At 48.5% G+C, this 14665-nt stretch overlaps 1 protein-coding gene across 4 annotated transcripts in view; it reads left to right on the top strand.

The window, feature by feature from the left end:
* DNAH2 (dynein axonemal heavy chain 2) overlaps window positions 1–14665 on the top strand; it is an 87606-nt gene that overhangs the window by 23625 nt on the left and 49316 nt on the right. For all 4 annotated transcript variants that reach the window (XR_012028417.1, XM_072821279.1, XM_072821278.1 and 1 more), the window contains 10 exons: window positions 6680–6826; window positions 7637–7793; window positions 8248–8487; window positions 8757–8945; window positions 9146–9293; window positions 9753–9945; window positions 12198–12398; window positions 12487–12643; window positions 13007–13181; window positions 13577–13740. Coding sequence is in view for 3 of the 4 variants with exons in the window: in XM_072821279.1 (XP_072677380.1) it covers window positions 6680–6826; window positions 7637–7793; window positions 8248–8487; window positions 8757–8945; window positions 9146–9293; window positions 9753–9945; window positions 12198–12398; window positions 12487–12643; window positions 13007–13181; window positions 13577–13740 (1771 nt within the window). In the remaining variant the exon portion in view is untranslated. The remainder of the gene's footprint in view (window positions 1–6679; window positions 6827–7636; window positions 7794–8247; window positions 8488–8756; window positions 8946–9145; window positions 9294–9752; window positions 9946–12197; window positions 12399–12486; window positions 12644–13006; window positions 13182–13576; window positions 13741–14665) is intronic.

The raw sequence follows: 14665 nt of genomic DNA, 5'->3' as shown, positions 1-14665 counted from the left end.
TTATGGCCTGGGTTTAACTGAAACCCAAATAATGGCGAGACTTGCTTCTTCCAGAGACAAGTGTTTCTGTCCCTTGGTGGTTGTTTACTAGAGGGATCTATTATAAGCTGCTTTACATTTTTGTGGTTTTAAGATAAAACTGCCTCAAACCCAGTAAATTATGTATGGTAAAAACAAACAAACAAAAAAACCCCCAAAACCAAAACAAACCCATGATCCCAGGGAAGGACTTTGGAGAGTCTGGGTTCATCAGACTGGTAAAGAAATCCAAGACCCGATCAGCTCTTCCAAACCATCTCACCCCTCCAAGGAGGTGCAGATGACTTTATCAGGCTGACTCTTCTGTATTCAAGGTCTAGATAAGATCTTGAAATAAGCCTACTTTTCAAGTGTCCTGACTGCTCTCAGAATTACCCGACTGTCTCTGAGTTCTGGGAGCCTTCCAGGCCCTAATAAAACCTCTTTTATCTCACAAGGGGTTTTCTTATCCACCTTATATCCCACATATTTGAACTCTGAAGTCCAAACTGGCTTTTACCACGTTTTTACGGCCAGAGCAGCTTTCCAGATTGGACTTAACTCAAATATGTCCCAGATGTTGTCTCTGCCCTGGCTGAGAAGAGGGGTGCTATCCCTATGTACGCAGCAGGCCCTTCTGTGCAGTGCAGGTGCCCCAGAGCAGGGGAGGGGACACGGGAATGTGTGTTGGCTTTCTGTGTGTAGGGCTTTCGCTTCTTCCTTTCTTCCCCATCACATAGGGCTTTCTCTATGGGGTCACTTCTTTCTGGGCTGTCAACACTGACCTCAGCTTGTTTCACTCTTGCCTCTGCTGCCTGACCACTGCTCTGAGGATCAATTATGAAATATCTTACAGAAATCATTCCCCAGGCGGATTTTTTTTTTTCAAAGACATTTTATTCGTTGGGGCGCTTGGATGGCTCAGTCGGTTGGGCATGTGACTCTTGATTTCAGCTCAGGTCATGATCTCAGGGTCGTGAGATGGAGCCCTGTGTCAATGTCCGCGCTCACTCTCTCTCTGTGTCAAATAAATAAATAAATGAATCTTTTTAAAAAAGAAATTTTATTTATCGATAAAATAAAATTTGCATTCTGGAAATTAACTGACACGCTTCTGGCAAAGACTGAGCATCCCACTGAGTGGGATGCGTTCCTCCTAGGGTTCCAGCTCAACATCAAGATGGTATCCTCCAAGTTCCTCCCATCGACTGATGCATTGCAATTTGACAATATGCCTTAAAGTTTTTTGAAAATCTTGTCAGGATGACATTTTGATGTGGTGTTGGGTAGCGCACACACACAAGTTTGAAGAACACAGGAGGATATGTTCATGTAGCCAGAAGCGTTCCCATATGTACTCAGACCCCTCTGTCCTTCCAGTGTAGCTATAATGCAAGTTTGGGGTAGGTCACTGTTTAGCTTAACATGACTCTGTTAGTCCCATTTACTGCCGCGCAGAGGAATTTTGTTTTAAGTCTTCCCTTGCTTGTTTGATCTTTGCCCTTTTCAGAATTGACAATTGCCTTACTATTTTTGTGAGCACATTGTTTGCTATTGTTAATTCTCCCAGACTGGTAATATTTTTCCTCACTCTCTGACTGGTAAGGGAGGTTATGGATTTCATATTTTAGCTACCCCTGCTAGAACTCCCTTTCCTCCTGCATCGGTGCAGTTGGTTGGTTTTGAGGCCTGCTATATCAGGGTATCAGCCTGGAGCTTCCCTGCTGAGCCTCTTCTCTCGTTGGATTTCCTGTTTCCTTTGTCTTCCTCTTTCTTGGTTTATGCCCTCTTTTTGGCGGAGTGCACTCTTTAGTAGCTTTCTGGGAAATGGTGCATGGGAGGCAAATTTTTTGTGTTCTTATGTGATTGACCACAATTTTTTCTCCCCTCCCCTTATAGGACATTTGGCTGTATTTGGAATCCTAGATTGAAAGTAACTTTCCTTTGTTTTGACCTCTCTCTTTTATCTCTTTTATTCTGGAGACTTCCCTTAAATGCCTGGTGATCTACTGTTCGTTCATGTGAGAGAGGCCTATTCACTTGAAATATAACCCTCTACAAAACTTCAAATGTGATATTCTTTTTTTTTTTTTAAATTTATTTATTCATGAGAGACACAAAGAGAGGCAGAGACACAGGCACAGGGAGAAGCAGGCTCCCTGCAAGGAGCCTGATGCGGACCCTGGGATCACACCCTGAGCCAAAAGCAGACACTCAACCACTGAGCCACCTAGGCATCCCATGATAATATTTCTTATATTATTATTTCAGTCCTTACCTGTAGAGAAGACACAAAATATTCTGGAATTTTTACCTCATGTGCTTCCAAGTGGCATTTCAGTAATATTCAGAACCCAGAGTTTCATGAGAAACTCCAGGTTGTGGGGCTTTTGATTGTGATTTAAAAATGCAATTTCCTTTAAAAGAGAGAGAGAGAGAGAGGGAGAGAGAAACCACACAGATTTTACAAATCATGTGATTTTTATTCAAGCATTTTTTTTTAAGAATTGAAGCATTTTTAATTTTGAAAATATTCTTTTCAAAAATTTGAAAATTTGAAAATTTCAAATTTTGAAAATTTTGAAAATTTTCTTCTGGCGTTTTATGATTTTATTCTTTACATGTAGATGTTTGATCCATGTGAAACTTATTTTGGTGTAGGGAGAGAACTGCACATGTGACTGGGTTGTTGTGTTTCTTAATCCCCAGATGACTAGCCAGTTGACCCGATCTCATTTATATAACATAACAAATTCCCATTGAGAGTTGTGTCTATTTCAGGACTCACTTTTCTGTCCTGTCTGTTCTGTCTGTCTGTTCATATGAAGGGACCAAACTGCTTTAATTATTGACCTCATTCCTCTCCCTTTGCAGAGTTTTTGGGGATATTTTTAATATTTATTTCCCATAAGAACTTTAGAATCAATCTGTTTGGTTCCAAAAATAGTTCCGTTCCTATTTTTATAAGAACAAGGATTGGGTTAAATTTATAGGTTAACTTAAGAAGAATGAACATGTTTAAGGTTTGAATCTTTCTACCCAAGAATAGCATTTTTCTTTCAATGTATTTAAATCCATATAAAATGTCTATAAATAATTTTTTCCATATAAATTGACTATTTGACAAGAGATATCATAATATATATAAATTTGCATAAAAATGTTATATATAAAGAATTCTTGTTAATTGGTTAATTTTTGTATTTTATTTTTATTGTTTTAATTGTCATGGGTCTCTTTTCCTCCATGATAATGTTTAACTGGTTATGGTTTTTATATTGAAAACTTTGATTTTGGTACACCTGAGCATCCATTGCCATTTAGCACCACGCCTGAGCTACAGGTGCCTTGGAGGTAGAATTTCTGTACTTTGCTTGGCTCTAAAACTTGAAGGAGTTGGTAGTCAGTTGGATGCTGGAAGGTGAGGCTGAGGGAAGACACTTGGCTCTGGTTTAGGGTGTGGGACAGGGCTATTCACAGAGACAGGAGCTCCCTGCATGCATCTGCTCTGCAGATGATGAGTTTGTTTCTGGACACATGGGAAGTGCTTGTAGGCCAAGGTGGGGAGACATCTAGAAGGCAGTTGGGCATACAAGTCTAGAGCTCATGTTAAGCCAAGTAGATCTGGGGGGTCAGCAGCTTCTAGAAGGCAGCTGAAGCCATGGGCATGGACAAGATCACCCAGGGAGAGCGCTGGATGTGAAGAACATCCAGGAGCCTGCATTGAAGGGAAGTGCAGGGCAAGCAGATTCTTCCCCGGGGTCTCCAGGGCTTAGCTGGGTGGGATTTCCAAGGGATTCTAGAACAGAAGTATCCTTGTACTGAAAGGCAGGGCAGAGCACAAGAGCATGTCCGAGGAAGGCAAGGCAGGGTGGAGTCCAGCACGAGGTTAAGGCCTGTGGAAAGAGGAGGGAGGCCCAGGCCCGAGGAGGCCTGCGGGGTTTGGGGACAAGGTGTCCTGGAGAGACTTGACAAAGTCAGTTGTGCAGGCGAAGGGGGCAGCTTTCGGGACAGAGGAGCTCGTGAGGACAATTCTGTATGGAAGGTGCACAGTAAAGGGGAGTGTGGGAACGCCTGGGTGGCTCAGTAGTTGAGCATCTGCCTTCAGCTCAGGTCGCAATCCCGGGTTCTGGGATGGAATCCTGCATTGGGCTTCCTGTGAAGAGCCTGCTTCTCCCTCTGCCTGTGTCTCTGCCTCTCTCTGTGTGTGTCTCATGAATAAATAAATAAAATCTTTAAAGAAGGTGGGGGGGAATGCAAGGTAAGGTACCTGCAGGGGAGATATGTTGTCCAGGGTGGGGGGGCCGTTTTTGGTTTGTTTTTTTCAAGATGCTAGAAACTTGGCCTTCCTTGACTATTGATGGGATGGAACCGGCAGGTTGTGGAGAGTGGGAGGGGATGCTGTCTGAGGAAGCAGGAGGAAACTGTGTTGGGACACGGAGCCCAGGAAGAGGCCTTGGCCTTAGGTGGGAAGAGGGGCTCTTCTGCCCTAAACAGGTGAAGCCTTGGTGTGACACAAGTACATGGGCTTCTGGGTTTTATAGCCTGAAGTACATGGAGTCTCCTGGTGGATTCTGTATCTGTGATGTAGGAGGTGAGCTTTCTGCAGAGATGGGGCAGGACAGGCCTGAGAGGGTGGGGAGGTGCTGCTGGCAATTGCCAAGAGAACAGGAGGGAGGACAGGGTGGGGAGCTCCACACAGGACCCTGGGGGGATGGCAGCAGATTTAGCCTGGGTCGGGGTTCCGCCAGGTGGCTTACACTAAAGAGCAAGTGAGGAGTGGCAGGAGGGCCAGGAACGTAACAGATGGCAGGGTCTGTGCAGGAGGAGGCAGTGATGGGAGGGGACACACAGGCTGGAAGGGAGCCCGTGGTCAGTGGTCTGAAGATCTTGTGAGGTCAAGGAACTGGTCCTTTGGGAGGGCAAGTGCTGGAAGCGAGGAGGAAGCTGGGCTCAGGCGGGGAGGGGTGTCTGAGGGCTGATCTCTGAAGTGGCGGATGCAGGACACGGGAGTGACAGCCTGACAGCCGGGAGGGAAGGGCCAGAACTCCCTGGGTAGGACAGCCACGTGAGCAATGCAGATTTCTCTGGGATTGCATTTAACAAAGGAACAAGAAACAGCTGAAAGCGATTTTAATCCTCAATCCAGTATTGCCCCAAATATTCTCATTCCAACATATAATTAATATAAATATAAACATTATTATTTTTAAAAGATTTTATTTATTTATTCATGAGAGACACAGAGAGAAAAGCAGGTTCCCTGCAGGGAGCCCAATGCGGGACTCAATCCAGCACCACAGGATCACACCCTGAACCGAAAGGCAGACGCTCAACCACTGAGCCACCCAGATGCCCTACTAGAAACATTATTAATGGAGGGTTTTCTATTCCTTTATTCAGAAGAGTCCTCTCTGCCTTCCATCTCTGTGTCTTTTTCTCTACTTTCCAAGAGATTTCTGTTGATTTCATTGTTAATGGGTTTGTTGGTTTGTTAACATCCTGTTATCCTCTTGAACCTCCGAGAGCTCTCCAGGTGTTCCCTTCTGTAGCATCTGGGGTTTGGGTCATGGATGCTCTTTTGTCTCTTTTCTCTCTCTCAGGATATTCACAGGTTTTTTTTAGTTTTTTTTCTTGGTGTGGGATGGCCCTTATCCTTCTGCATGGCCCCTGTCCCCTTGTCTCTCCTCATAGTTGCTTTGCTTCTGTTTGTTTGCTTTGGCTTCTACCTTCCTCTGCTGGTAAGGACAGAGCCCAGTGTTTTGTGATCCTTGGTTGTCCATCTTCAAGGGCAGGGAGCTGGAGAGTGGTTGGGAGCTCTCCTGAACAGGTCGTGGGGTTTATCACCTGTGAGCTTCACTGCAGGCTTATCCGGTGGGCTGTCTTGAGGGGACTCCTGAGGTCACCATCCTTGGGACTCGCCTCTCAGCTGGGCCAGAGGTCACAGAAAACCGTCTTCCAGACTTCTTTCTGGACACTGGTCAGAGCTGCCCGAGTGCCCATTGCTGGGTGGGAAAGAAGGCCGGTGGTCTTAACATTCAGTGTGCACATGGGCCCGTCACGCCCCCTCCTCTCACTACACTTCTTCCTTCCGCTGGACTTGGGGTCCCCAGTCCAAGACCCTCTGTCTGCCTGTCTCTGCAAAGCATCTCCAGACAAGAAGACTTCCATCTAATGCTGGGGTGAGGAGGGTACTTGCTTAACTGTGCAGAATAATGGAGGGGGGCCAGGGGACAGGTGGGGAACCATTTCCACAACCTTGGTGTTGCGGTCCCACCTCCCCTTCCTGAGACACTTGGAGACACCACCCTGGGCATGGAGTGGCCAGGAATGGAGTGGAATGGAGTGGCCTCTCCACTGTCTCCATGGCCGGCTGAGGATGCTGGTTCTGCTCCTTAGCCATTGGCCTCTCAACTTCCAATCTGCCTGGAAGGGAGCTTATGCCCTAAACACACCAGAACCCCCTTTCCTCTTGTAATGGTTTGGGGAGGGCAGCAAAGGTCCGTGAGTCCAGCCAGCCTCCTTTTACCTGGAGGCGTTGCTTCATTTCCTATGTCTAACCCTCTCCGTGCCTCCCTGGCCCACTGCCCTGGTGCCCCTGCTGGCTCCTGTCCAGGCCCCAAAGCATTTCCCAGAGTTGCCTGGCTCTTTTTTCCCTGAGGTCCCTGCTGATTCTCTTTGTGGAGATTGACTACTGGGAACGGCTGCTCTTTGAGACGCCCCATTATGTGATGAACGTAGCCGAGCGTGCAGAGGACCTGCGCATTCTTCGGGAAAACCTGTTACTGGTGGCTCGAGACTACAATCGGTAAGGCTGCAGTCCTCAGCGGGCCTTCTGCGTGTGTTCTGGGCCTCGTCTGCGTCTTATCTGTCCCGTGATGTCATCTATCTCCTGTGGGATCTATCCTTTACTTTTTACCATCTCAAGAAAATTCTTTCTCCTACTCTCTCATGTGGCCCTGTGATTATTCCTGTCCCTTGCACTTTTGTCTTCTAGCTTCAGGGTAGAGGGCAAAACAACCCAAACCAGGTCCTCTCCAACCTCACAGGGCACTGGGACCATGTGTACTGTGGGCCCGGGTCACTTCTAGGAGTGAAGGGGGGGGCATTAAGATTGTGGGCACGAGATAACATCCGCTTCATTGAATCGAGGCCACACAGGGACCCCTTCTCTTAGTACCCTTGATACTTATCTCTGGAGTGAGGCTTTGCTCTGGGTTGAGTGCCTTTCTCAGCCCCATTAAGGTCCAAGTGGGTGGAGCAAGGAGTGGAGAAAGCATCCTTATTTGGGTGTCCAGAACCGCCCTGTCCAGCATAGCAGCCACTGGTTGCACATGGCTATTTCTATTTTAATTAATTAATTGGAATTCAAGAAAATTTTAAAATTGAGTCCCTCATTGGCACAGGCCACGTTTCAAGTGCTCCACAGCCACACACAGTTAGTGGTGACTATGTGTGGGCAGCACAAATTGTAGAGTGTTTCCACTACCACCAGAAGTTTTATTGGAAAGCACAGTTCAGCCTTGTGAGCTTCCAGAGTTCTCCACCAGGTCTCCTGTTGTGGAGGAGAGACCTGTAGAGCTTGTCCCGCCAGCTGCTGGTCTCCTCTCATGCACAGGATCATTGCCATGCTGTCCCCAGATGAGCAGGCCCTCTTCAAAGAACGTATCCGGTTCCTGGATAAGAAGATCCACCCTGGACTCAAGAAACTGCATTGGGCCCTGAAGGGGGCCAGTGCCTTCTTTATCACAGAATGCCGTATACACGCCAGCAAGGTGGGTCACAATCATGGGCCTCTGGAGGTTGGTGAGGCTCACCCAAAGGTCGCTGCATGGATAATCAGTACCTGAGTCTTGGCTAGTGCTGGAGAGACCAGGGGGTGGTGGGAAAGAAGCCAACTGTGCTTATGGAAGGCTTTTATTTATTTTTATTTTTAAGATTTTATTTATATATTTGAGAGGTGCTCACGCTCAAGTGTACATGAGCGGGAGGAGGGGCAGAGGGAGGAGAAGACTCCCCGCTGAGCAGGGAGCCCAACACATGATCATGACTCAAGCTGAAGGTAGATGTTCCACCAACTAAGACACTCAGGTGCCCCAGGACTTCTATTTTTATTTCTAATCTCAGCAAGTCTAGTGATAGGACAGGTGGGAGGCTAGAACTAGGCCCAGAGGGTTCCTTCCCAAACTGAGCACCCCTCCCACACCCATGTGTGTGGTCTGCCTCTAGGTGCAGACCATTGTGAATGAGTTCAAGGCCTCCACTCTGACCATTGGCTGGCGAGCCCAAGAGATATCCGAGACGCTGTTGGTGCACATCAGCAACAAGCGGGTGTATAGAGACCTGGAATTTGAGGAGGACCAGCAGGAGCACCGGACAGCTGTGCAGCAGAAATTGATGAGCCTGCACCAGGATGTGGTGGCTATCATGACCAACTCCTACGAAGTCTTCAAGAATGATGGCCCTGAGGTGGGGGGTCCTGGTGTCAAGGCTTTGGGGCTGGGTGAGGCCCCTGGTGCCATCAGAACTTTCTCTCGGTTCTTCCCTCCTACTTTTGGTGGGTGCTTCTCAGATGCCCGGCTCTACTTTTGGGTGCACCCAGCCTTCATTCTTGCAGACCTTCTTCCTTTGGGACTCAGAATCCTACCTTTTTCTTTAGCTCGTTTCCTTCCCCTCTTGCTGGTTCCTATTCCCCAGGACCTGCCCCATCTCCCCTGAGGGTTTCCCTCTCCACCCAGATTCAGCAGCAGTGGATGCTGTACACAATCAGGCTGGACCACATGATGGAGGATGCCCTACGCCTGAATGTGAAGTGGTCGCTACTAGAACTGTCCAAGGCCATCAATGGGGATGGAAAGACCACACCCAACCCACTCTTCCAAGTCCTGGTCATTTTGCAGAATGACACGCAGGGAGGTGTGGCACAGGTGAGGACCTTTACTCCTCATGTTCCAAAACTCTCAGACTCTGTTTTCAGTTTCCCTCAACCCTTAACCTCAGCCCTTAGCTGTGACTTCATCTTATGGCCCCTCCAGGGCTGGTTCTGAGGTGTTCAACCTTACCAGCCCTGAGGCTGGTCTCTTCCAGCCAGGCTAAGGCTCTCTCCCCTGTGTCCCCTGCCCCCCAGGTGGAATTCTCACCAACTCTGCAGACTCTGGCAGGTGTAGTCAATGACATTGGCCACCACCTCTTCTCCACCATCTCTGTCTTCCGCCACCTCCCAGAAATTCTCATCAAGCGCAAGTTTCATCGTGACCCCATCCATGTAATCGTGGGTGAGTGGGCAGTGGGGAGGGCACTGGGTGCAGGGGCATCAGAGACTTAGGGATGGGCAGAGCCAGGAGGAGAGGCCAGGGAAGATGCTGGGACACATGATGTTTCCAGACACATGATGCTGGGAAGGCCAGGTTTGGGGCCAGATCAGGGACCAGACTGGGGAAGGGAGCAAGGGTGGCAGTCAGAGTGGAGAGTAGGAGACCAATGCTCAAGGACTTTGGGATTAGGGTGGGAGATTAGGAAGGATGAGTTTGGGACTGGGGCAGGATAGGAGGTGCCCATCTGAATCCTAGGCTGGAGTCTTATTTTTACTTTCCACCTCTCCCTCTGTTCATTAATGTTCATGTTTGAGCCAAATTTCTTTTGGGATGTGGTGAGGAGGGTCCCGTGGCCAGCACAGAGGCTGGAGCTTGGGTTGGGCTGTAAGTGAGTGAGAAACATTTTGCTGGTTCTTGAAGAGCGAGATGAGGACATCAAGAAGATCCAGGCCCAGATCAGCAGTGGCGTGACCAACAACGCAAGCCTACTACAGAATTACCTCAAGACCTGGGATTTGTATCGGGAGATCTGGGAGATCAACAAGGATTCTTTTATTCGCCGCTATCAGCGTCTCAACCCCCCTGTCTCTTCTTTTGATGCTGACATTGCCCGGTAAGGAGTCATGGTGGCTGTGAAGCTCTGTCTCTGTGAAGTATAGAATCCTGGGAGGAGGTCCAGGCCTACAAACCTTGGAAGAGGATTGGGGTAGGGAGAGCTGTAGAAAATTTGTGTCCTCAACTATGGGAGAAGATCAGGAGCTAGAGCATTGGACCTTTGTTTTTGTTGTTGTTGTTGTTTTGTTTTGTTTGTAAAGATTTTATTTATTCATGAGAGACACACAGAGAGAGGCAGAAGGAGAAGCAGGCTCCAGGACCCCAGGATCACGACCTAAGCCAAAGGCAGACGCTCAACCACTGAGCCACCCAGGCACTCCAGGACCTTTATTTCTCATTGGGTGGGGACCACATAAGAGCTGGACAAAATTTAGGGGAAAAGCCTTTGTGTGTGTGTGTGTGTGTGTGTGTGTGTGTGTGTGTGGAGGGGTCACCTACAGGGTCCTGGTGGGAAAGAAGAAACATAAAGTTTTGAAGGGTGAGAAGCGAGCACCTCCATTTTAAGAAGGCAGATTAGAGTTTCATTGAAGATCATTCCTGAGTCTTGGGCAGCCCAGGTGGCTCAAGCAGTTTAGCACTGCCTTTGGCCCAGGGCCTGATCCTGGAGACCCAGGATCGAGTCCCACGTCAGGCTCCTTGCATGGTGCCTGCTTCTTCCTCTGCCTGTGTCTCTGCTTCTCTCTCTCCTCTCTGTGTATTCTCAGAAATAAATAAATAAAATCTTAAAAAAAAAAAAAAAAAAAGAAGATCATTCCTGAGTCTTGCTCTGAGCTCCCATCTCTCTGTCCTCTCTTTATTCACTCAGTAAACCCCACTGTGTCATGAATGGGAAGTGAGGAATAAAGAAATGAACAGGATTTTCTTTTAAGGGATACAGCCCAGTAGGGAAGGTGAAGGTGTCCCTGAGAGAGCAGCAGCAGTGGTGTCCTGAAGATGCTTGAGATCCCAGCCCTACCCCTCATGGGCTGCGGCACCACAGGCAGGTTACTCTGCTCTCTGGGCCTCAGATTCCTGGGGAGCAGATATGACCCTTCCTACCTTTCAAGGTTGTGAGGTCATGAAATCTATGTGAAAGCACTTTGCAAACTCTAAAGCACTTTGCAAACTCTAAAGCACTTTGCAAACTCTAAAGCACGTCAATTGTACTCATTATTCAAGTGTCAGTGTGATAAGGACTGTAATTAAGGCGTACAGAGCATCAGCACAGGTCAGTGGAAGGACAGAGCACTCCAGCCAGGACATTAGGAGAGGCTACTTGGAGGGAATGGCTGGGGCTGGGCTTTATGGAGTGGGTAGGATTCCCACAGGCAGAAATGGGCAGTGGGAGGGCATTTCAGGTAGAGAACATGATGTGAGAGAGGCATGAAGGTGATAACATGTGCATATGCTCACTGAGCAGTGAGTGTTCTAGAACACAGGGGCGGGAAAGGAAGGGCGCCCAGGGATTTATGTAGAGTAGACAATGTAATTCTCTTGACAGCCTCATGACATGGGTTCTTTTATTATCACCATGTGATAATAAGAAATAAGAAAGTGGGGGGATGCCTGGGTGACTCAGCAGTTGAGAATTTGCCTTTGGCTCAGGGTGTGATCCCAGGTTCGGTGATTGGGTCCCGCATCAGGCTTCCTGCAGGGAGCCTGCTTCTCCCTCTGCCTGTGTCTCTGCCTCTATCTGTATCTCTCATGAATAAATAAATAAATTCTTTTTTTTAAAATTTTTATTTATTTATGATAGTCACACACACACACACAGAGAGAGAGAGAGAGAGAGAGAGAGAGGCAGAGACATAGGCAGAGGGAGAAGCAGGCTCCATGCACTGGGAGCCTGACGTAGGATTCGATCCTGGGTCTCCAGGATCACGCCCTGGGCCAAAGGCAGGCGCTAAACCGCTGCGCCACCCAGGGATCCCTAAATAAATAAATTCTTAAAAAACAAGAAAGTGGGGCCCAGACAGTTTCAATAACCCATCTGAGGTCATGGAGTTAGGGAGCAGCACTGGGTACTCAACTCAGATCCTCAAGCCTTGAATGCCAGAGTCTGACTGCTGCCTAGTAGGCAGGGATTGGGAAAATGATACGATCCCAGCCATATGGCTGGAGTGGATTGAAATGGGAGACCCAAGGAGCACCCTGCATGGGTGTAGGGGTAGGAAGCCAGCACTTGAACTGGCAACAGGGCAGTAGGCTTGTCTGCTAAAAAAAAAAAACAAAAAAAAAAACCCACCCTCATGGGGACATGGGCCCTTGCAGCTACACAGAGGTTGCCAATAACGTGCAGAAGGAGGAGACGGTCCTCAACATCCAGTTTGTGCTGCTGGACTGCTCACACCTCAAGTTCTCACTGGTGCAGCACTGCAATGAGTGGCAGAACAAGTTCACGACTCTGCTCAAGGAGATGGCAGCCCGGCGCCTCCTGGAGCTTCACACCTACCTGCGGGACAATGCAGAGAAGTATGGGTCCTGGCACAGGGCAGCAGGAGTACGGGAGGGCAGGCCTGGTCCCTTCTGCTCACCAACATTCTCTTTGGCCTGACTTCAGAATCAGCCATCCCCCACAGACGCTGGAGGAACTAGGGGTCAGCCTGCAACTCATGGAAACCCTGCAGCATGACCTGCCCAACCTGGAGACCCAGATCCCCCCCATACATGAGCAATTCACCATTCTTGAGAAGTATGAGGTGCTAGTTCAGGAAAACGTGAGTTCCCATGGCAGACGGTCTGCTGGAGTTGGACCCATACCAGCCATGGATTGGGGGAAAGAGTGAACCCCCACATAGCAGGCCCTGTGCCACCAGGAGGGGCAGCAGAGGAGTGATCTGGGCAGAAGTTGTGAGATTCCAAGGCCTCTGAGAGAGCCAAAGACCTCAAATGATATTTTGGGTCAGGTGATGGGTTCCTCTTTGTCCCAGAAGCTGTGGCTTCATGTCTTTGGGCCTCACTGCATGTAGAACATGGTCACAGACTCTGGTCCACAGGGTCAGAAAAGAACCCTTAAGAGCATAGGTGAAGAGGACAGACCTTCTGCTCGTGGCTCATCATCCCCTCCTTCATGTCCTCAGGTCCTGGAGATGCTGGACAGTCTCAATGGGGAGTGGGTCATATTCCAACAAATCCTGCTGGACAGTGAGCAAATGCTGAAGAAACACAAGGATAAATTCAAGACAGGCCTCATCCACTCAGCTGATGATTTTAAGAAGAAAGCACATAATCTTCTGGAAGACTTTGAATCCAAAGGTACTTTGTTTTTGACCCCTCCCTCTTTACCGCTGTTTTGACCCAATCTTTCAAAGCCTCATTCTCTGGGAGATAGGGACAAGGATGAGCAGAGGAAGGCTGCTGCTGGGGAGGGATAGAGGCCTGGCACTGCTGTCAGCGACACACTGCCCAGTATTTCTTTTCCATGTTTTCTTTTCCATGGCCCACCATCTCTGATTCTCAAGTCACAATTAGGAGTTTTTCCTAAGGCTAATCATTGTTCTTTCAATGCATTCCCTTGTTTTCCTGCCCACCTCTGTTGTGCAAGGCAAGAAGGGAGATTTACCCACAAAGAGTCAGGAGAGCCATGATGATCCCCCAAAAGGACAATGGCCTTAAGCAGGAACCTGAGCTTCACCTTGAATTTCCCACAGGCCCCTTCACCAGTAATGTGGGATATCAGACGGCCCTAGAGCAGATCGCCCAGGTGCGGGCCATGCTCAATGCCATGCAGGAAGAAGAAAACAGCCTCCGCTCCAATCTGGGCATCTTCAAGATCGAGCAGCCAGCTTCCAAGGACCTGCAGAACCTGGAGAAGGTGGTGTGCTGGGCGAGGCCCCTGTGGTGAGAGGGGCTGGGCGCTGGGAGCAGGAGCCTGGGGTCTGAGGGCCCAACCAGGAAGATGGGAGCGTGAGAACCTTAAAAAAAAAAAAAAAGGAGGTAAAATTCAGAAAGCAAGATAACCATTTTAAAGTAAACGATTTAGTGGCATTTTGTACATTTTACGATGTTGTGAGGTCATCATCTCTGGCTCCAAAGCACTTTTATCACCATGGAAGGAAACCTACAGCCCTCTCCCCTCAGCCTCCCATGACCACTGATTCATCTTCTGTCCATGAATTTGCCTGCCCTGTACATTTCATATAAATGGAACCACACAATATGTGGCTTTTTCAGATCTGGCTTATTTGACTCACTATAATGTTTTGGAGGCTCATCCACATTGTTGCACACGTTGGTGCTTTGATCCTTTCTATGGCTGAGAAATCTTCTGTTGTGTGGACATTTGGCTCGTTTCTACCTTTCAGCTGTGTAGCTGCTATGAACGTGTGTGTTCTTGTATCTGCCAGCGGCCCCCTCCCTGTTCCCGTGGGTGCAGCCATAGGAGCAGAATTGCTGGGTCAGGAGGCAACTCTGCACTTAATCTGTTGTAGAGCCATCAAGCTCTTTTCCCCAGGAGGGCAGTGTTTTATGCTCCCCCCAGCACCAAGTGAGTGCTCCTAATTCTCCACATCCTCATCCACACCCACCCCATGCCATTTTTTGGCCTGGTCATCCTGCTGGGTGTGAAGTGGTATCTCAAGGTGGCTTTGATTTGCATGTCCAACTCTTGGCAAATGATATCAAGGATCTTTTCGTGTGTTTGTCTCTTGACAAGATCCTAAGGCAAGTGAGTAGGGAAAAAGTTTGAACTGAGGAGGCAGCCCTACTATGTGGAGGGAAAGCCTTCTTAGAATGAGAGG

Source organism: Canis lupus, chromosome 3 (genome assembly GCF_048164855.1).
Source record: "Canis lupus baileyi chromosome 3, mCanLup2.hap1, whole genome shotgun sequence".
NCBI lineage: Eukaryota > Metazoa > Chordata > Mammalia > Carnivora > Canidae > Canis > Canis lupus.
Note: the sequence above shows the minus strand (reverse complement) of the source record. Positions and strands in the feature narration are given on the sequence as shown.